The 21,694-nt window shown below is 45.4% G+C and overlaps 2 protein-coding genes across 4 annotated transcripts in view; both read left to right on the forward strand.

Annotated features, from left to right (window-relative positions):
- Window positions 1–5,205, forward strand: part of CRYBB1 (crystallin beta B1) — an 11,785-nt gene extending 6,580 nt beyond the window's left edge. The window contains exons 3-5 of the mRNA XM_007490068.3: window positions 1,204–1,336; window positions 4,520–4,662; window positions 4,854–5,205. Of these exons, the coding sequence (XP_007490130.1) occupies window positions 1,204–1,336; window positions 4,520–4,662; window positions 4,854–5,034 (457 nt within the window). The 3' untranslated portion in view covers window positions 5,035–5,205. The remainder of the gene's footprint in view (window positions 1–1,203; window positions 1,337–4,519; window positions 4,663–4,853) is intronic.
- A 5,661-nt stretch (window positions 5,206–10,866) lies between these two features.
- Window positions 10,867–21,694, forward strand: part of TPST2 (tyrosylprotein sulfotransferase 2) — a 74,922-nt gene continuing 64,094 nt past the window's right edge. The window contains exon 1 of one of the 3 annotated variants that reach the window (XM_056821563.1): window positions 10,867–11,049. The gene's annotated coding sequence lies outside the window, so the exon portion shown is untranslated. The remainder of the gene's footprint in view (window positions 11,050–21,694) is intronic. The other 2 variants (XM_056821556.1, XM_056821564.1) reach the window with 2 other exon arrangements.

Below are 21,694 nucleotides of genomic sequence, written 5' to 3' on the forward strand. Positions count from 1 at the left end.
GGTAGCATTTATGTAGTGCCTCTTCTGTGCCAAGCACTATCCTAAACACTTAAAAAAACCACTTTTCTTCCATCTTGGAATCAATTCTGAGTATTACTTCCAAGGCAGAAAAGCAGAAAGCAATGGGGGTTAAGTGACTTGCCTAAAGTCCCACAACTAAGAAGTGTCTGAGGGCAGATTTGAACCCAGGACCTCTCATATCCACTGAGCCACCTAGCTGTTCCCTTGCTAAGCACTTTTTACAAATATGATCTCATTTGATCTTCACAACCATTGAGATGGGTGCTGTTATGATCCCCATTTAACAGATAAGAAAACTGAGGCAAACAGAAATTAAGCAACTTGCCCACCATTCATAGAAAAACTGAAGACTTGCAAAGCACTAGGTATATATGTTATAGGATTTGAAAATTATCCTTACCCTAAAGGGAATGTTTTTCTCCTTGTAACTGTCCCCATTAATTCTATTCTTTCCCCTTCTCTTCTCCTCAAGCTTCTCCTTGGAATTCAGTTTACCAGTACAGAGTTTGAGGGATGGAGTTCCAAAGTCCTTAAGCCACTAACAAAAAGGAAACTTTCTTAATAATCTTCTAATTCAGGGTGCTCAGACTTAAAAAATATTCTAATAATTGTATTTCAATATAAGCTGTCCTTAATGTCCTTTTAAGCTTTAATTGCAATCTTATGGATTTTATACTTTAGGCACTAGAAAATCTCATTCTGGGAAAAGAGACTTCAACAAACTGGCAAAGGGTTCATGAGACAAAAAAGTCAAGACCCTCTGCTTTAATTTAATTTCCTAATTTTACAGATGAGGAAACCGAGGCCCAGAGTTGCTGGAGTGACTTGCTCCTGGTCACACGGCTGCCCAGTGGCACAGCTGGACCTAGCAGCCATATCCCTTTATCCCAACGCCGTCCTGCAGGTTTTTTGAGGAATCCACTGCCTATAGATGTTTTGAGATCCTCTCCTCCTACTGAGCTGTCCTACAACACTACTCGACCTCCTTTCTCCATCCTGAATTAGAGAAGGGCAGCCACCTTCCTCTGCCTTCTCATGTACTCCTCCCTCCCCAAGTTGACTTTGCTGGGAGGCAGATTGGGTTCCTTTGACTTTTTGCTAATGGTCTCTTTTCTCTCCGCATGCCACCTGCCCTTGGTGCTCCTATCCCCTTGGTCTATGTCCACTGAACTGCTGGCCCAGATGGGTGGCCTTCGAGCAGTCCAGCTTCCGAGGGGAGATGTTCATCTTGGAGAAGGGAGAGTATCCTCGATGGGACACTTGGTCCTGCAGCTACCGTAGCGACTGCCTCATGTCCTTCCGGCCCATCAGGATGGTGAGAGCTGGGGGAAGGGATCTAAAGCCAGAGGGATCTTGGGAAAGGAAGTGGGTGGAAAGGGGGAAACGTGAGACCATGTAGGCAGAGGGACGTACGCCTTTGAAAGATGGTCTCAAGAAAAAAGTATGCTCTGAGGACGGTCCCAAAAGAGGATGTTGCCCCTGTTTTCTGCTTTGATCAAACCATATGAGGAACGTCCTGTTGGATTTGGGGCACCATATTTTAGGAAAGATATTGATAAGTTTCCTGAGATGGGATTCAGAATAGATAGCAGACTGACTATGCAATCAAGAAGATCTGTCTCTGCCATGGAGCAAGTCATAACCACTTAGGGCCCTTGAAAACTCAATTAGACCAGAAGTCTTGAGGCATGATGGTGTATTGGGAAGAGTTTGAGGGTTGGAGTTAGATGATCTGATTTCAAATCCTGCCTCTGTTGCATAATAACCATGTGACCTTGGGCAAGTTATTTCATGACTCTGGGCCTCAGTTTCCCCATCTGTACAGTGAGAGGGGTGGGCTCCTTGACACCTAAGACCCCTTGTTCCTCAACATCTATAAGCCTATGATCCTATTACAGAATAGCCAGTTTGCTTCAGTGCAAGAAGTTTCCACGAGGGAATTCTCTGTACTGATGAAGTCAGAGGTCTAGATCTCATCTTTCCCATTCACCCCCCCCCCCAAAAAAAACATTGATAAGCTGGAACATACCCTCAGATGAATAGGCAGCACAAAGTTTCTCTTCTCTGGACTTCATTAAGAAAAAGTGGGATGAGCACTTGAAAGGTATGACTTCTAAATTCAAGAAATTTAATAGCCTCAACTAGCAAAATCATAGGCATCAGCACTCCCAGACCTGGACTTTTTCCTCCTAGCTTCTCTGTATATTTCTTTAAAAATAAAAACGTTTTTTGTCTTGGTAACAACTCTAAGACAGAAAGGCAAGGGCTAGACAAATGGGGTTAAATGACTTGTCCAGGGTCACACAGCTAAGAGGTGTCTAAGACCAGATTTGAACCCAGGACCTCCCAACTCCAGACCTGGCTCTCTGTCCACTCTGTACATTCCTAAACTGCAGTTCCCAGAAGTGAGCATCATCCTCCAGCTGTCTGGTCCAACTGAGGCAGGAGTCAGAGAAAGTATCACCTTGTGTGTGTGTGAGCAGTTCCTGGTCCACATTCTTCTCTACCCTAATTCCTGCTCCTATGAATATCTGGTCTTGCCACCCCTAGGATTCTTCAGGTTAATGATTTGTCTCCAATTGGATATGAACAAGAGAGGTTCCTCCTTGCCCCTTCCCTTAGTTCTCCCATTTGAATTGGCCTCCAGATGCCCATGTTCCTTATTAAGACCTCAAAACATCTTGCTAGTCTTCCTCATTGAGAAAGGTGAACTCCTGTTGTAGAGCTCTTGCCTTAAATCATCTCTGAAGACACTAAACCTTCCTCCCCAGCCAGCAGTCAGTGGGTATAGTGCATAGGATATTATATGGGTTCAAGTCTTGTTTCTGACATGTAGTAGCTGAGTGACCCTGGGTAAGTCATTTGACTTGGTATTTCCTCAACTGTTAAAGGAGGAGGTTGAACTCAATAGCCTTTCAAATGCCTCCCAACTCTAAATCTATTTCCTTATCTTGGATAAATGCCCTTACCTGCTTGAGTTGACAATAGGCAATTATCTGCTCAAGATTTGGGGGCAAAGGAAGGAGGTGATCCTAGCAAGGACCACTAGACTTTTCATACAGTTGATAAAAATAGTCTCTTAAATATACAGGACTTTAATGAAGAACATCTCCCTTCACACTACTCCCTGGATTGTCAGAGCTGCCTACTAGCAGTCACACTCATTCTACTCCCTTCCCCATTCCCAGAAATGTGTCCAAACTAAAGGGGTTTTTAAAAAAATCTTTTTAGGGTGCAACTGGGTGGTGCAGTGGATTGAGAGCCAGATCTATTGCTGAGAGGTTCTGAATTCAAATTTGACCTCAGGCACTTCCTAACTGTGTGACCCTGGACAAGTCACTTAACCTGCATTGCCTACCCTTACTGCTCTTCTGCCTTGGAAACAATACATAATATAGATTCCAAGAGGGAAGGGAAGGGTAAAAAAAAAAAATCTTTCTTTTTTTATCCACCATTTAAAACTCAGTTTCCTAAAACTGACTGTTGGCATTCTGGGCCATCTTAAATTCTGCAATTCTGGATTCCTTGCTCTCTTCCTTTTTACCTTTCCCCTTAAATTCCCTGTGTCTTTGTTCAGCCCATTTCCATGACTCAGACCAGGGCTATAACTAGGGAGGGGGGAGACAATGGCTTTACCTATTAATAATAAGCTTAGGAGGCTTATATCCCTCATGAAATACAGAGACAAGGAGCTTAGCCCCTAATTAGCTAGAACCACCCTTGCTTCTCTCCTCATCCCACCAATACTTTGAATTGCTTTGTGATCTTTGACTCCTTTTACTGGGCCCTTGTTGGCAGCAAATGAATTGCCCCAGGCTCCTAAATCGGCAGTTCCTGCTCTGCCTTCAGTACACTCTGCAATCAACTCTTCCCTGTCTCTTTATACTTAAATCTCTCAATCCTGTGAGGTCTAAATTCAATTCTATCTGTGCTTTGAGACCTTCTTCTTGGAGACAGCCAGATGATACAGTGGATAGAAAACTGGGCCTGGAGTTGAGAAGACCTGCCTTCAAATCTGACCTCAGCTATTTGTCAGTTGTGTGACCCTGGGCAATTCATTTTACCTCCACGTGCCTCAGTTTCCTCATCTGTAAATAACAGCACCCTCCTCTCAGGGCTGTCGTGAAGATCAAATGAGATATCTGTAAAGTACTTAGCATAGTAAATGGCACAGAGTAGATACTTAGAAATGCTTATTTCCTTCCTTTCTTCTCAGACCTGTCTCTTCTGATATTTCTCCTTAATCCTCCCCCTTGCACTATTATTCCCTTCTCTCTTGTAGCAGTTATCCGGGGACCTGATCCTCCGCCTGGAAATTATGAGCTCTGGGAGGGCAGGGCCTGGGAATCTGTATCCTTGGGCAGCACCCAGTAAGGGCTGAAGCCTAAGTGTTGAAGCAAAGAGGATGAAGGGTTGGGGTGGAGGCACAGTTCTGACCCACCTTAGAGGTCAGGAATTCAGCCCTTGCCTCCAGTCTTGACCCCTTTCTCTCCTCTAGGATTCTCTGGATCACAAAATCTGCCTGTTTGAAAGCACTAACTTCAAGGGCAACAAGATGGAGATTCATGAGGATGATGTGCCCAGTCTCTGGTCCTATGGCTTCTGTGACCGTGTGGGCAGCGTGAAGGTCCCCAGTGGGACGTAAGTGTCACGTCCCGAAGGCCCTTTGTCCCACACCTGGTTCTAGTTCTGATTCTGACATTGGGGACCTTGGGGAAGTAGCTCTTTGAACCTCAGTTTCTTTATCTGTAAAATGGGGGTGTTGGACGAAATTTGCCTCTATGGCTTCATTTAGCTCTAACAGGATATCTTATGTGCCTTCCTCTTTAAAGATGGGTTGGATATCAATACCCAGGCTACCGAGGCTACCAGTATCTGTTTGAGCCAGGCGACTACAAGCACTGGAATGAGTGGTCTGCCTACCAGCCCCAGATCCAGTCCGTCCGTCGAATTAGAGACATGCAGTGGCACCAGAGAGGCTGCTTCCCCATTCCCACTAGTCTACCTAAGTGAGAACATGTCTCCAGCATCGGGAAAGTGGCCAAAGCCTGAGAGGCGACCACCAAGTACAGAGTTGTCTGTATGCCTCAGAGTACTGGGCTGCCAAGGTCCCAGCTCTCTTGTCTCTTTCCCCTCCACTTTACCTAAACATACTCTCGACAATTTGAATAAAAGTCTTCCATCCCCTCAACCCACTCTTTCTATTGGAGTCTTTTGTGTCATGAGGTCATCACTGGAAAGAGCATTGACTTTGGAGTCTAAAGATCTGGGTTTGAATCCAACCGTGCCACTTACTAACTTGTGACCTTTGGCAAGTCACTCAATTTCATCATATGTAAAGTGAGGGGGTTGGATTGGGTGTCCTTGAAAGTCTCTCCCTTCTGCAGACATGCCATCCAAGGAGCCTATTCTTCAGGTGCTTGTTTTAGTGTATTATATAGTCTTCGTAGGTCCACGAAATATCAGTGAACTTCTGTGGCCAAACCAGGGGCCGTTCCTTTTTATCAGTATTCTCTACTGTACTCACATATGCACACGCACACGTTATCTTTATTTAAATACACTTCCACCTTCTCCTTGGAGAAGGTAGATAAGATACCATCTAAGGACACTTCCACGTCTAAGATTCCATGATCTTAGAATACTGTGAGTCTGAAATGCTACAAGTACAAAATTTGATGAGTCAAAGATATGGTTCCCAGAATTATCATAACCCTAGAATCTCCCCAAATATTAGATTCTAAGTTCCTAAGTTCAAGATTGGTTGAGTCTATGATTCAAAAGTCTCATGTCTATTGGTCTAAAACCTCACGATTCCAACTTTCCAGGATCCTAAAATTCTATGATTCTCCGATTCTGAGATTGTATGATCATTGAATTCATATTCTCAGATTCTATCTAAAATTCTAAATCTCAAATGTCAAGTTCCTAAAATCTCCTAAATTACATATCCAATTTACATAATTCTTTGACATTATTGTGACATCACAAAATAAGGAGGGGGCAGTTGGCTTATCAGAGACCTGGGTAAGGGAGGACCCAAAGAGGTATATATGGGGAGGTGGTATGGGGTGTAGGAATTCCTGAATATGGCTCTTTATGGGTTTTCATTCCTATTATGGTCAGATGATGCTAGTGGGGCACAGAATGACGAGTTGAGGTGGGTGGGGTACATGAGAGGGAAATATTTGCTTTGGTTGTACCCTTCTATTCTGGCTCCTGATAATTCATTGGCTGGCGAAAATGCAGTAAATTTAGTGAGTCACCTCTTCCTCCCTAACCAACCCCATGCAAAAATGCAAACCAATGAGTCAAGGTTGCACCAGGACTATCTGATGTTTCCTCCTTCCACTTCTGAGAAATGACCCTTCTATGCAGACAAATGGAAACCAATGGTCTTGCTATAGATGGGTTAACCCTAATACAATGAAATTCCAATAAGGATAAACATCAAGTTTTACACTTAAGTTCAAAATACCCACTTTGGAAAATAGATTGGAAATAGTTGGTTTGAAAAAGATCTGAGACAGCAAAGGAAAATAATAAATGTTGGAAGGGATGTGGTAAAATTGGGGCACTAATACATAGCTGATGGAGTTGTGAATTGGCCCAACCATTCTGGAGGGCAGTTTGGAATCATGCCAAGACTGTCTGCCCTTTGATCCAGCCATAGCACTGCTGGGTTTGTACCCCAAAGCGATAATTATGAAAACTACATGTACAAGAACATTCATAGCTGCACTCTTTGTGGTGGCAAAAAAAAAAATTGGAAAATGAGGGGATGCCCTTCAATTGGGGAATGTTTAAACAAATTGTGGTATCTGATGGTGATGGAATACTATTGTACTGTCTGAATTTTAGATTTACTCCACCCTGCTTAGTCTAGCAATCAGGAATGTCTACACCCCTACTTAAGGATTAACTGTGAGGAGGATGGCCTATGACCGACATGTGCTAGCAAGTGACAAATAAGAAACAACTGACAGACCCCCTGGGCTGTCCTAAGTCAAGCTTAAGCCACCATTGGTACATGTGAGACACAGGAAAGTGATGTAAAAAAAAAACAGTCTTTATATTTCATGTCACTTCCTCTCTCTGACCTCTTTTCCTGGGGAAGTGGCTCTTGCTTGTCTTTTTGGTGATGGAGGCGTTGAGCTTGGGGTCTCTCTCTCTCTCAGAGACCTTGGGTTTGGCAGCTGTGTGGCTCATGGCAGTGTGTTGGCATCTGGGTGTGCCTGCAGCTCTTGTCCAGGTTTGGTGGTGAGAGTCCTTGGTGCAGTGACTGGGAGAAGCTCAATATCGTGGGTCAGGTGAGGCGTCTTCCCTGAACTCTCTCAGAGTTTTAGACTGATTCCCTTTTCCTTTACCTTTCCTAAAATGCCATCCTCCTAGCAAGCCCCTCATCTCAGAGGAGGACTTGTGGCTGGAAGGTCTCTGAACTCCCCTTGGCTCAGGCAAGGCTGGAGAAATCTTATACCCTTTCACCTCTCTCTTCTTCTTAATTCCTTCCCTCTGTATTAATTAAACCACTATAAAATTCCCAAACTGACTTGAGTATTTTTTTTATTAAAACCCTTACCTTCCGTCTTGGAGTCAATACTGTGTATTGGCTCCAAGGCAGAAGAGTGGTAAGGGCTAGGCAATGGGGGTCAAGTGACTTGCCCAGGGTCACACAGCTGGGAAGTGTCTGAAGTCAGATTTGAATCTCGGACCTCCCGTCTCTAGGCCTGGCTCTCAATCGACTGAGCTACCCAGCTGCCCCTGACTAGTATTTTTATTGGGATTTAGAAATTAAATCCCTGGTGACCAACTAAATTTATATTCAGTCTCAACCCTAAATTTACCCCTTATAGCTATAAGGAATGATAAACAGGAGGAATTCCATGTGAACTGGAAAGACCTCCAGGGAGTGATAGAGAGTGAAAGGAGCAGAACCAGAATAACATTGTACAAAGAGACTGATACACTGTGGCACAATCGAATGTAATGGACTTCTCTACTATCAGCAATGCAATGATCCAGGACAATTATGAGAAAGAACACTATCCATATCCAGAGAAAGAACTGTGGAAGTAGAAATGCAGAAGGAAAACATATGATTGATTCTATGGTTCGATGGATTCATGATTGGGGATTTTTACTTTAAATGATCACTCAATTGCAAATATTAATAATACGGAAATGGGTTTTGAACAATACATGTATAACCCAGTAGAAACTGCTCATCAGCTCAGGGATGGGGGAGGGAAGAACATGAATCATGTAATCATGGAAAAATATTATAAATAAATAAATATTTTTTAAAAGAAAAAGAAAAAGATCTGAGATCATAGTGGAAAGCAAGCTCAATGTGAATCTGTACATATGTCATCCAAAAAGTCAAGGCCAATCAATAAACCTACTGTGTCAGGTTCCAAAAGCACTGAGGATACAAAAAGAGTCAAGAAACTATCTCTGCCTTCAAGGAGCTTACAATCTAATAGGGAAGGCAACATGCAAACAAAGCAGGCTATATGCAGGACAAATGGAATATTAAAAGAGGTGAAGCACTAGATTTAAGAAGAGCCAGGAAAGGTATCCTGTAAAGGATGGGATTTTAGTTCATGAGCTGCATTGAGAGGCAAAGCTTTCAGGAATTTAGCCATATGTCCTTCTGAGATCACATAAGGGAATCTGTCTTCAGTCTTGATCGCTGGAATTTAAGAAGCATATTGAGGGATAGGTAGACAGCAAAGTGAATAGAGCACCAGACCTAGAGTCAGGAGGACCTGGATTCAAATCTGGTTTCAAACACTTTCCTAGCTGGGTGACCCTGGGCAAGTCGCTTAACCTCAATTGTCTAGTCCTTGTCGTCTTAAGAGTTATTCTAAGACAAAAAGTAAAGGTTAAAAGAAAAGAAGAAACATGTTGATAAGCTGGAGATCATTCAGAGTAGGGTTGAGACTCATCTCTTAGAAATAGGATGCCAGAGCTCGGAGAGATCTTACACAATATAGTCTGTGAAGCGAGACCTTAAAATACAATATTTTAAAACTGGGAAAACTCTTGGAATGACAGAGCTTGAAGGGACCTTAGAACATAGAATGTCAATGGTGGAGGAAGCCTTAGAAATCTATTGCAATCACTTCATTTTAGGAGACAAAAAAATGAAGTCCAAAGAAGGGAGTGACAGTCACTTGAGTGTTATCTAAACCCTGGATGAAGTCATTTACATGTATGTAGTTGGGCCAGGAGATATCATGTAAATAACTATTGTATAAGGTGGTCATTGTTGTTCAGTCTTGTTGACTCTTCATAACTCCATTTAAGGTTTTCTTCCTTCCTTCCTTCCTTCCTTCCTTCCTTCCTTCCTTCCTTCCTCTTTCTTTCTTTCTTTCTTTCTTTCTTTCTTTCTTTCTTTCTTTCTTTCTTTCTTTCTTTCTTTCTTTCTTTCTTTCTTTCTTTCTTTCTTTCTTTCTTTCTTTCTTTCTTTCTTTCTTCTCCCCCTCCCTTCCTCTCTCTTTCTTTCTTTCTTCTCCCCCTCCCTTCCTCTCTCTTTCTTTCTCTTTCTCTTTCTCTCTCTCTTTCTTTCTTTCTTCCTTTCTTTTCTGTACTTTTTGTCTTAGAATCAATACTTCATACCCATTCCAAAGTAGAAGAGTGGTAAGGACCAGGCAATTGGGGATAAATAACTTGCTCAGAGTTACACCGCTAGGCTCTGTCCACCATGCCACCTAGCTGTACCCACCCTAGAACATAGGGTTTTCTTTTATGGATCCTAAAGCAACCTTCCTATTCCAAAGAATGGCTGCTCAAGAATTGCTAATGGTGAGACACTGTCCCGGGAGGGGAGACCTTTGTAAATGACTCAGCGAGTTGTGCTTGGCTGAAATGCTTTGTATTTTTGCCAAGAGAATCTGACCTTTGCCTGCAAATGAACCTTAGGCTGGAATGCTGAACTGTTGGATCGGAGGCAGACAGTTCCCAGTATGTTTGCATAGGATGGCTTGTTTATTCAGCTCTTCTCATTCCCAATCCAGTGCTCTTTGCATTACAACAGAAACCTTGGGCATCAGTCCAGATAACTTTTCCAGGCTGTAGTGGAACAATCTATGTATGTGTGAAATGGGATGAGCAGAATAGATGATTTCTAAGACCCCAGCCAGGGCTTGCCGTTCTGTTCCCAGATGCCTTCCAGCTCCGATATTCTGGGTTCAAAGACCTTTCCCAGCTCGGCCATTCCATGCTTGGGGCTCCCTCTCCAACGCTGCTCAGTGTTCTAAGGACAGCTAGATGGCGCAGTGGATAGAGCCCCACGGCTGGCGTCAAGAGGATGCGAGTTTACATTCGGCCACAAGTCACTTCCCTCGGTCTGCCTCAGTTTCCTCATCTGTCAAATGAGCTGGAAAAGGAAATGGCCTACCATTCCAGAATCTCTGCCAAGAAAATCCCCCGTGGGGTCGCGCGGCGTTGGGCACGACTGAAACACAACTGTTGTAAGGCCTCTTCCAACACTAAAGCTCCCCGAATGTCTCGAGGTCCTGCCACCACTAGCCAGATGTGGATAGCGCCGGGGCACTCACAAGTGCGACCCAAGCCACGTGGGTCTCACGGACACTAGGGGTTATGGCCAGGGAGAGCCCGGACCAGGGCCACTCCCGGGGCGCCCCCTTCCGCTGGCTCGGAGCCGATCCCTTTCGCTCGCCGCACCACGAACGAGCTAGCGAAGCGGGGACGTTCCCGCAGACGCATCCGGGCGTTAGGGATGGTGGAGGGGGAGGGGAACGGAAAGGGGAGGGTAAGGGAGGGAGAGGTGGCTTCAGGGGCGGGGCTGGGGTCCGACTCCGCCCCAGCCGCGCGCGGCGTCAGGGACCCGAGGAGCGCGGACTCCTCCCCTCAGTCCCCTTCCCTCCTCTACCCTTCCAGCCCCGGGCGGCTCGAGGAGCTCGAGCCCGGGCGCGCGCTGAGAAGCTTCTGCTGTCCGAGCAGGACGGGAGCGTACCGACCAGGGTAGGAGCTCTTGGATCTCCCCGGCGCCCTCTGTGCACGGTAAGCCGGCCCCAGGGGCGCCGGGGGGCCTGCGTGTTAGCCTGGCTGGGGCCAGGCCGGCCGGCGCTGCAACTGCCGGGCCCGGGTCCGCTGGGAGGTCCTCCTAGCCTTGATCTCTGCGCCCCGCTCCCCCTGCGTCCGGATCCCGGGGACCCCCTGCTCTCCTCCCACCCCCACCCCAGCGGGATCTCCAGCGCTCGCTGCTCGACTCTGAGCCGAGAGCTTGCGGCCGTTCTCCTTGGGTTCCCCGCGCCTAGCTCCTGGGCCCTGGGCGCCATCCCCGCCCGCCTGCCCCGCGGTAGTGTCCACCCCATCAGACTTGCGGCTGGTGGGCGGAGGCGTATCCAGCAGTGCCCAGAGAACTGTGTTAGGGTCCTCCTCCCCTAACCCCCTCCACGCTAGTCCCGGGCCCTCCTCCTGCAATCACGATGTGTGTGTGTGTCTGTCTGTCTCTGTGGCTGGAAGATGTCACTCCTTGGCTGAGTCTGTCTGTCTCTGTGCGAGCATGTGTCTCTGTGTGTACCTGTCTCTACATGGGTCCCTCAGATGCTAGTGGGTGATTACGGTCTCCGTCTGTGAGTGAGTGAGTGAGTGTACAGAGCGATTGATCGATTGTGTCTGTCTCTCTGGGAAGGTCCCTCAGTGTGTGGGAGCCAGATCCCTGCCTGGGCCACCCAAGTGTGCATGGCTGCCCTTCTCTATATAGCTCTGTTTCTGGGTATGTGTGCACGGAAGGCTGTCTGTTTGTATTCTTCCATCCCTCCCTGGGGCTCTCTGTCTACACTGCCTCCTTTGCCTCTGTTTCTCATACCTCTGTCACTCTGTGGGTCTGACTATGTGTCTCTGCTTGTCACTTTCATCTGAGCATCTCTTCCCTTGGTCCTCTCTCCTCTCCCTTGTCTTCCTGTGGGTCTGCCTCTGCTCTTGTTTTCCTCTAGTCTCCCTGTGGGTCTCTTTTTGCCCCTGATTCCCCCTTGTCTCCCTATGGGTCTCCCCTGATTTCCTCTTGTCTCCCTGTGGGTCTCTCTTTGCCCCTGATTCCCTCTTGTCTCCCTATGGGTCTCCCCCCTGATTTCCTCTTGTCTCCCTGTGGGTCCCTCTTTGCCCCTGATTCCCCCTTGTCTCCCTATGAGTCTCCCCTGATTCCCTCTTGTCTCCCTGTGGGTCTCTTTGCTTCTGATTCCCCCTTGTCTCCCTATGAGTCTCCCCTGATTTCCTCTTGTCTCCCTATGGGTCCTCCTCTGCCCCTGATCCCCTTCTGTCTCCCTGCAGGAGACCTCCCATAGGAGGTCTCCCTATGCCCCTGTTTTCCTGTTCCTCACTGTATACCTGCATCAGGGCCTCATACACAGAGCTGTTCCTGGGGGGTCTGTACCTCAGAGTGACTTTGTGGTTTAGCTCAACAGGTTTTGAAAGCACACGCTCCGGAAATGAGCCCTAGAGTGGAGGCTGGGCCTGTGGCACCTCTCCGTGTGGGAGTGGGGAGAGGCTCCCCCTCCCTGTTCATGTAGCAGGTGGAGGGGGGGGGGGTTGAGGTTTTGCTGGGCTAATCACACAATGGATGGAGTCCCCTCGCTCCTCTGTCCTATGGCTAAGGGTATCTTCTTAGTGGTCTCCCACCACCACTCAGAAATGATCTCATTGGGCATTTGGAAGGGGAAAGGAGGCAGAAAGGCAGAGGACCAACTTTCCTTGGACCACCATGGAGGGGGTGAGCCCAGCTGATGCTAATGATCCCTGAGCAGGGTGTGTCTGACATGTTAGAGTAATTATGCTGAATAGAAACAAGTCCAGGGGCTGTTCTGTACCCCGCTCGGGAGGAAGAGCTCGGACATAACTAAGGGTAAGAGAGTGTCACAGTCTCGACTCCAAAAGCTCAAATATCTAGACATATATGTATGTATATGGGGTTGGGGATGGGGAGGGAGGGAGAGAAATTGGCAGGGGTAGGGAGGTTGGGGGGGTTGATCCTCAGCTCCGCAAGTCAAGCTGTATGACTGAGTCAATCCCCTTCTCTGAACCTCAGTTTATTCTTCTGTAAAAAACAAAAAAATAAAAAAAAGAGGGGGAAAGGATTGTATTGAATTGAATTTATCAGTTTGAAAGACCCTATGTTTATCCCTGGGAATACATATATGACAGCGCCCCCCCCCCAAGTGCCTTGTTCAGTCTTTTTTCATACACATCCAACACTTCTTGACCCCATTTGGAGTTTTCTTAGTAGAGGCTGGAAAGAATTGCCATTTCCTTCTCCATCGTATTTTACAGATGAGGAAACTGAAGCAAACTAGGTTAAATGACTTGCCCAGAGTCATCAAACTAGTTAGTGTCTGATGCTAGATTTGAACCCAGATCTTCCTGATTGCAGGTATGTTATATTAAGGAGGTATCTATAGAGATTCTGTAGTTAAGAAAAGCTGGGTTCAAATCTTGCTTCAAAGACTTGGTGTATAGTGAACTGTGCTAACTTTGGAGACAAGAAGTCCTAGGATTAAATTGTCTCATACACTGAATGATTGTAGGCAACTCATTTGAGCTCATAATGGTTTCCTTTGTAATATGAGGGAGTTGAGCTAGATTGTATCTCTGTTTTCCTCCATCTCTGATCTAGAGATCATTTGATTCTCTGTTCCTGGTACTCTGCTGGATTGGTGCCAAGATTGTGCCCATTTTACAGAAGGAAACAGAATGAGTTTAGATCACATGAGTTAAAGTCACATGGGCAGTACATGTTTGAGTTGGATTCAAATTCGGACCTCTGACTTCAAAAGCCCCCCCCCCCCCACCAGCTTCGAGGATCTTCCATTCTTTTGGGGACAAGAGGAGATGAGGCATGTTTACCATACAAAGTAGAATATTGTGGAGCCAAAGAGAAATACATACAAAGTGCCCTGGGAAAATTTGAGGAACTAGATAGAGACCCCTTTTAGGAAGGGGAAAAAGGAGAGAATGAGTAAGCAAGCATTTATTAAGGGTCTTCTGTGTCTTAGGCTCTATGCCAAGCATTGGGGATGCAAGGAAAAGGCAAAAGACAATCCCTGGCTTTTTTTTTTAATCCTTCTCTTTTTTTTTTTAAACCCTTACCTTCCATCTTGGAGTCAATACTGTGTGGGGGTATCCTTCTCTTTTATTTTAGAATTGAGGGGGCAGCTGGGTGGCTCAGTGGATTAAGAGTCAGGCCCAGAGAGGGGAGGTCCTGGGTTCAAATTTGACCTCAGATGCATCCCAGCTATGTGACCCTGGGCAAGTCCCTTAACCCCCATTGCCTAGCCCTTACCACTCTTCTGCCTTGGAGCCAATACACAGTATTGACTCTAAGACAGAAGGTAAGGGGTTTAAAAAAAAAGAATTTATGCTAAGACAGAAGGTAAGGGTTTTTAAAAAAAGCATACTATATGACCCTGGGCAAGTCACTTGACCCCCATTGCCTAGCCCTTACCACTCTTCTGCCTTGGAGCCAATACACAGTATTGACTCCAAGACAGAAGGTGAGGGTTTAAAAAAAATTTTTTTTTAGAATTGATACTAAGTTGGTTCCAAGGCAGAAGAGTAGTAAGGACTAGACAATGGAGGTGAAATGACTTGCCCAGGATTACCCAGCTAGCAAGTGTCTAAGGTCAAATTTGAACTCAGGACCTCTCATCTCTAGACCTGGCTCTATCCACTGTGCTATCTAGTATACAGTCACTGTCTTTGAAGAAGCCACCATTAAATGGGGAAATCAACATGGAAACAATTAGATATATATATGTGTGTGTGTATGTGTGTATACTAGATAAGATATCTATAGAATAAATTGGAGCTAATCTCAACAGAAAGGTCCTTGAATTAAATGGGATTAGAAAAGGCTTCAACATCCCTGCAGCCCCACAGAGACACTGGATTTTCCCATTCGAAGAATGGAGGTTAAGATCCATCAGTGCCCTCAGTCATTTCCCTGTGTTTTAGCTCTATAATGGGTTATGGGCATCTAGAGTCTAGCTTCTGATCTTCCTCCTCCTCCTTGTTTTTGAGCTTTAACTTGGTCCTCTAGCCTCCAGGAGGCAGTGGGGTTTACTACCAAGACAGAGATACCAGGTGGCCTGGCTTTCCACTTTGCTTTCTGCCACCTGCATGGCAAACCTTGGACAAGTCAGATCCTCTTTCTAAGTCTTGGTTTTCCTTTCTTTGAGTTGAGGAGAGGAGGGTAGGGCACAATAGGCACAATGGATATGAAGGCCTCTTCCAGCTCTCTTTACTCATGGGACTACTTGCATTCTTTTCTTTTCTTTTCTTTCTTTCTTTCTTTCTTTTCCTTCTTTCTTTCCTTCTTTCTTTCCTTCTTTCTTTCCTTCCTTCTTTCTTTCTTTCTTTCTTTCTTTCTTTCTTTCTTTCTTTCTTTCTTTCTTTCTTTCTTTCTTTCTTTCTTTCTTTCTTTCTTTCTTTCTTTCTTTCTTTCTTTCTTTCTTTCTTTCTTTCTTTCTTTCTTTCTTTCTTTCTTTCTTTCTTTCTTTCTTTCTTTCTTTCTTCTTCCTTCCTTCCTTCCTTCCTTCCTTCCTTCCTTCCTTCCTTCCTTCCTTCCTTCCTTTCTTTCTTCCTTCCTTCCTTTCCTTCCTTCCTTCCTCCTCTTTCTCTCTTTCTTTCCTCCTCTCTTTCTTTCTTCCTTTTTTAAAATAACTCTTACCTTCTGTCTTAATATCAATTCTAAGACAGAAGAGTGGAAAGGATTTGGAAACTGCAGTTAAGTGACTTGCCCAGGGATATATAGCTAGTAAGTATCTGAGGCCAGATTTGAACTCAAGTCTTTTGGACTCCAGGTCTGTTACTCTATCCATTGTGCCACCTAGCTGCCTGGCTTTTTTTTCCATTATAGGTAAATAGAGGATTTATTCAATCCATCCATCAACAGGTGTTTTATTAAGAACTTCTATCCCTGGTACCATGATCAGCCTTGAGGATACCAAAGGAAAACCAATCTGTGCCTTTGAGCTTTTATTCTAATGACTGTGTGACCCTGGAGTGGTCATATAACTTTTCCATGTCCAGGCAACTCTAAGACTAAGCTGGAGAGAAGGTACTTGACTTTCATCTTTCTTCTTGGGAAATTCCCTAACCAGTGAATTCATGGGCTCTGCACAACCCAGCCTGTGCTTACATTACCCTGGACAGCTACAGTGTTATAGTTTTGTTTTTTAAAGTGGAAGCCCCTTTGCATCTTTTTCCTTTCCAAGCTGGCATTCTGGTCATCACAGTCTCCTTCTCTCCTAACTCCTTCCCCTCTTCTCCTTCTCTTCTAGTCATTGCCAGCAGGCATTTAGCCATGGCACAGAATCCTAGACTGAGAGTGGGGAGTGACCTCAGAGACCATCTTGTCCAAAGCCTGAGACCCAGGCAGGGAAAGTGACTTGCTTAGGGTCATGTAGCTTGTGAGTCTCAGAGCCAAGGCCACCCTGGTTCTCTCTGCCTCTTTGCCTCACATTTTATCTTTTATCTCTTCCACCAAGCTGCCTCTGAAATGCCTTTGTTTGTACATACCAAGCCCTGGAGATAAAACGCCAACGAGAAAAGCCAAGTCCCTGACCTCAAACCCTTTCCTTTCTCCTGCAAGGGTTCAAGTAGCAAATAGGACATGTGATCAGAGAAGCATATTCATGATTTTATTTGGGGAGAGGAGATGGGAAAGAAGGAAATCATGCAGGACTTTCTAGAGGAGGCAGCACATGGGCTGAGCTTTGAGATAGGGATTCTAAGACACAGAGGTGAAGAGGGAGAGCACGCGTGCCAAGCGTGAGAGCTCTCTGTGCAAATATATGGAGGTGGGAGATCAAATATTGCACGTATGGATGAAGAAACAGGCAAGATGGCTTGGAAATTGGCGTGGTGGCCAAGCTGGCTCCCGAGATTTCTTTCTACTTTAGATCGCCGATCTATCGTCTTAGACGCTTACGCTGCGGCTTCATTTTCCTGCTTTGTCCAATGAAAGGCTTGGACTCAATTGCGCTGAGATCTTTTCCAGCTCTGATCTGTGGTGATTTACCAGAGCTTAGAGGAGTTGTGGTCAACGTTAGAGGACCCCACCTCATTGGGTGCCCCTGGTGTAGGGCTCTGTATTCAGTAGATGCTTAATTAATTTCTATCGTGGTTGCATCTTTTGGGATCTGACCTAAAGGATGGCTCACTGACATCCAGGGGAGTGAGGGTCCAAGCACTTGTGCCTTAGGCTGCTGGGCATCAGATGGCATTTGGAATGGTTCCTCCCTGCTGAGGCTGCTTTCTAGGGACCCATGACTGCTCTCAGGGAGGCTGATAAAGCCGGAGGTCACTGGTTTCCTGCCTGACTCTAGGCTTGCTGGTTCCTCATGTGCCAGGGGAGTGATTCACTCAGAAACCCAGACCGAGGCGAGGTTCCCCTTTGGGGTATGGCTAGCCTGTCGGTTCCCAGGTCTGGAGCCCTCTTGATAAGCCCACGCTTTTTCAATGTGTCTGTTTGAAGAGCTCTGGGGAAACTGGCTAATCTGGGGTCCACTAAGAGACCAGCATCATGTATGGCTGGAGTCTGGGGGTGGAGGTGGCTAGAGAAGGCAGGCAGTGAGCCAGCCAGCCAGTGCTTTCCTTGGCAGCTGCTGCCAAGGAAATTTTGTCCCAAGTCAGACCATAAGCCCAGGCAGCAGCAGGCAGCCCGAGGTGGGGATCGGAGGGGCCCCTGACAGCCGGCCCGCTTCCTTTCTTAGTCATTGCTGGTGGTGACCTCCCGCCCCTATCTAATGTGGAACACAGGGAGGCTTTTTTCTAACTAATTTTCTCTCAGCTAAGATGATTTCCTCCCTTACCCAGTATAGCATGCTTATGCAAAGAACCTAGAAATTTAAGAAGTTTTAGTTCTATAATGTTCAAATTGGAAAAAAAAAAAAGAAGTTTTAGTTCTAGTAACTCACTGTCTTATCTAGAACTGGCCCCTTCTTTGTAGGGGCCTCCTTGGCCTTGGTTATAGAAGGTGATCGGAGTAAATGATCCTTACAGACCTTCCAGTTCTGGTATTCTCTGTTCTAAGGTCCTGATGTTCTAGGTTCTAGGTTCTAAGAACCCTGTCCAGGTGGCTGAGTCATTTCAGTTGTGCCCAACTCTTTGTGACCCCATCTGGGGTTTTCTTGGCAAAGAGACTGGAGTGGTTTGCCATTTCCTTGTCCAGCTCATTTGACAGATGAGGAAACTGAGGCAAAAAGGACAAAGTGACTTGCCCAGTGACACAATCTAGGAAGTGTCTGAGGCAGGACATAAACTTAAGTCTTCCTGACTCTGGGTCTGGAGCTCTATCTACTACTGTCATCTAGTTGCCCAGCATTCTAGGGTAAATGTTCTAAGGCCCATCCCTTCCCTCTGTTCTAATATGCCTCCTTGTCCTGGCATTCTAGGTTCTGTGTTCTTAGGGTTCTGTCAGCTCTAATGTTCTAAAGTGTATGTTCTAACATCCATCCTCTGCCCCTACTCTAAGGTACCTCCCAGTCCTGATGTTCTAGGTTCTGTATTCATTCATTTATGTAATTTATATATAAATATAATGTTTATTTATGACATATATCTAATTTATATAATCATATAAATAAATAAACTCTTACCCTCTATCTTAGAATCAATACCGGATATTGATTCTAAGGCAGAAGAGCATTAAGGGCTGGGCAATGGGGGTCAAGTGACTTGCCCAGGGTCACTCAGATAGGAAGTATCTCAGGCCACATTTGAACCCAGAATCTCCCATTTCTGGGCCTGAATCTCAATCCACTGAGCCACCTACTTTCCTCTAGCTTCTGTGTTCTAAGGGCTCTAAGGATATGTATTATAAAGCCCATCTTTTCCCTCTCATTCCTGCTCTGATATCAAGTGATTCTGTTTGTTCTTTTTCTCGTTGATTTGAAAAATAAAGCCTTTCTGGTATTAAATGTCCTCGGACCTTTATTAAAGATGTCTGGAGCACCTACTATGTGTATGACTTTATGTTAGGCACTGGAGAGGCAAAGGTTGAGGCTCCTGATTTCCGGGCTTGGAGAAGGGAACATACTCTAAAATCTTTCTGAAAAGAAGATGCTGGATTTTGTCTATTCCTTTTTCCTAGTCCTGCCTGACCTAGAACGAGAGCTTTCCCAGTTCCCACTCTTGGGATGGACCTTTCCTGAGCCAGCTCCCTGTTGTTCAGGAAAGCCCAAGGCCTCAGATCCCAGAGGTGCCAGGCCAGGGGCCCCAATTCCCCTGCTGAGAAGCCAGCCAGTCTCCCCGGAGGAAAGCCTCCAGCTTAGAGGACAGCTCCAGCTAGCCCTGAGCCTGATATGATAGTGCTGGCTTTCCCCCTTTTTCCCAGCCTTCTCCAGGGAGCCTAGAGAAATGGAGAGAGCTGGGGACCAGGACCTAGAAGAGCTGGCCAGGAGATTTCAGACAAAACATTTGCCTGCCTTCTCTGAGGTTCAGTTTCCACATTTGCAGCCATGAAGCTCGCTGTGCTGTTGTGAGGACCAAAGGAGATAATATCACTATGCTGGCCTTGCCAAATACAATTTTAATGGATGCCTTTTATTTTTGCATCACCTGAATTTCCCCAGGATCCCATAGCCTCGAGGGCAGAGAAGTGCTGTTGGAAACCCTCTGAACCAGCCTTCCTTCCTTCCCTCTTTCCTATCTCAAATGGTAAAATATTTACAGAGCCTCAAACATCATAGGCACTTAATACATGCCTATTCCCCTTCTTTCCTTCTCTTTCCCTGATTCCTTCGCTCCTCCCCTTCTTTTTTCCTCCTCATCACTACTCCACTTCCAACAGCCCCTTCTGTCAACTCCTTCCTCCACCCTTTGACAAAAGAAGGAAGCAGATATTGTAAGGAAGGAGCTGGGTTGCTCAGTGGATAGTGCATTGGAACTCAAGTAGATCCCGAGTTTAATTAAATCCAGCCTCAGATATGAACTAATTGTACAGCCTTGGGCAAGTCCCTTAACCTCCATTTACCTCAATTTCCTCCATTGTAAATGTGGATAATAACGTCATCTGCCTCACAGAGTTGCTGTGAAGATCAAATGAGACAATGTTTGTAAAAAAAGTACTTAATATAGTGCCTGGCACATAGTAGGTGCGATGTAAATGCTTATTCTCTCCTTCTTTTTCCAATATTATTCTAAGTAGGAATTCTAAGATAGCAGGGGTGGTTAGGTGTCAGGAACACTCATCTTTCTGGGTTCAAATCCATCCTCAGACATTTACTAGCTGTGTGGCCCTGGGTAAGTCACTTAACCATGTTTGCCTCAGTTTCTTCATCTGTAAAATGAGTTGGACAAGGAAATAGCAAACAACTCCAGCTTCCTTGCCAAGAAAACCCTTTAAATGGGGTCATGAATAGTTAGAAATGATTGAAAAACACCAATAGTTAGCAGGCATGATAAGAGAAGCATTAACAATGGAGGATCCACCAAGGTTTCTCGTATACTTGAAGGCAGCTTAGAGATTCACCAAATCAGAATTAAAGAGCACACACATCCAATAAATGAGGACACAGCCTGTGTCCAAGCATGGAGGCTGGAGATGGTGTCATGTGTCAGAATCAGTTAAGAGGCCAGTTAGACTGGAGCAGTGAATGTGTGAAGGGGGAAAGTATGAAGCAAAACTGGGAAGCAGATGGGAGCCAGACTACCGAGGGCTTTCTGTGCCAGGCGAGAGGGGTTTTAAATGTTTTATTCCTGGGGCAACAGGGGGCTAAGGAAGGTTGTTGAATAGCGTGCTGATATAGTCAGATCTGTGTTTTAGGAATGTCCATTTGGCGGTTTTTTTGGAGGAGGGAAGCATCAAGGATGACCTTTTTTTTTTTAACCTTTCCCTTCTGACTTAGAACTAATACTGTGTGTGTTCTAAGGCAAAAGAGCCTTAGTTAAGCCTGAAACCATGGGGGTTAAGTGACTTGCCCAAGGTCACACAGCTAGGGAAGTGTCTGAGGCCAAATCTGAACCCAAATTGTAATTGGTTAAATAAAATATCTTTGCCAGAAAAAAAGAAACAAAAAATCTGTTCTCCTGAATCTTAATCCCAGTGTTCCTTTTTACTCTGCCAAGCTACCATACCCTTAAAGGTCAACAATTAAAGGCACACTGGAAGCCTTTGACTAATTTTAGGGCTGCTTCTCTGGGCCTGGCTCTCCATCCTCTGAGCCACCTAGCTGCCCCAAGGATAACTCTTAAGACTGTAAGCCTAGGGAGGCAGCCAGGTAGCTCAGTGGATGGAGAACCAGACCTAGAGATGGGAATTCCTAGGTTCCAATCTGGCCTTAGACACTTCCTAGCTGTGTGACCCTGGACAAGTCACTTGACTCCCATTGCCTAGCCCTTACCTTCTCTTCTCTTCACTCTTCTGCCTTGGAACTAATACACAGTATTGATTCTAAGACAGAAAGTAAAGATTAACAACAACAAAAAAAGTGAGCCTAGGTATCCAAAAGAACAATGGTGGCCTCAACAGGAATGTTGGGAGAGTAGAATCATTCCCAAAAAAGATAGAAGTATTTGTGCATCTCTGACATTCCATGATCTCAGGTCTCCTGAAGCATTATATTATATTATATTATATTATATTATATTATATTATATTATATTATATTATATTATATTATATTATATTATATTATATTATATTATA

This window comes from Monodelphis domestica, chromosome 3 (assembly GCF_027887165.1).
Source record: "Monodelphis domestica isolate mMonDom1 chromosome 3, mMonDom1.pri, whole genome shotgun sequence".
NCBI lineage: Eukaryota > Metazoa > Chordata > Mammalia > Didelphimorphia > Didelphidae > Monodelphis > Monodelphis domestica.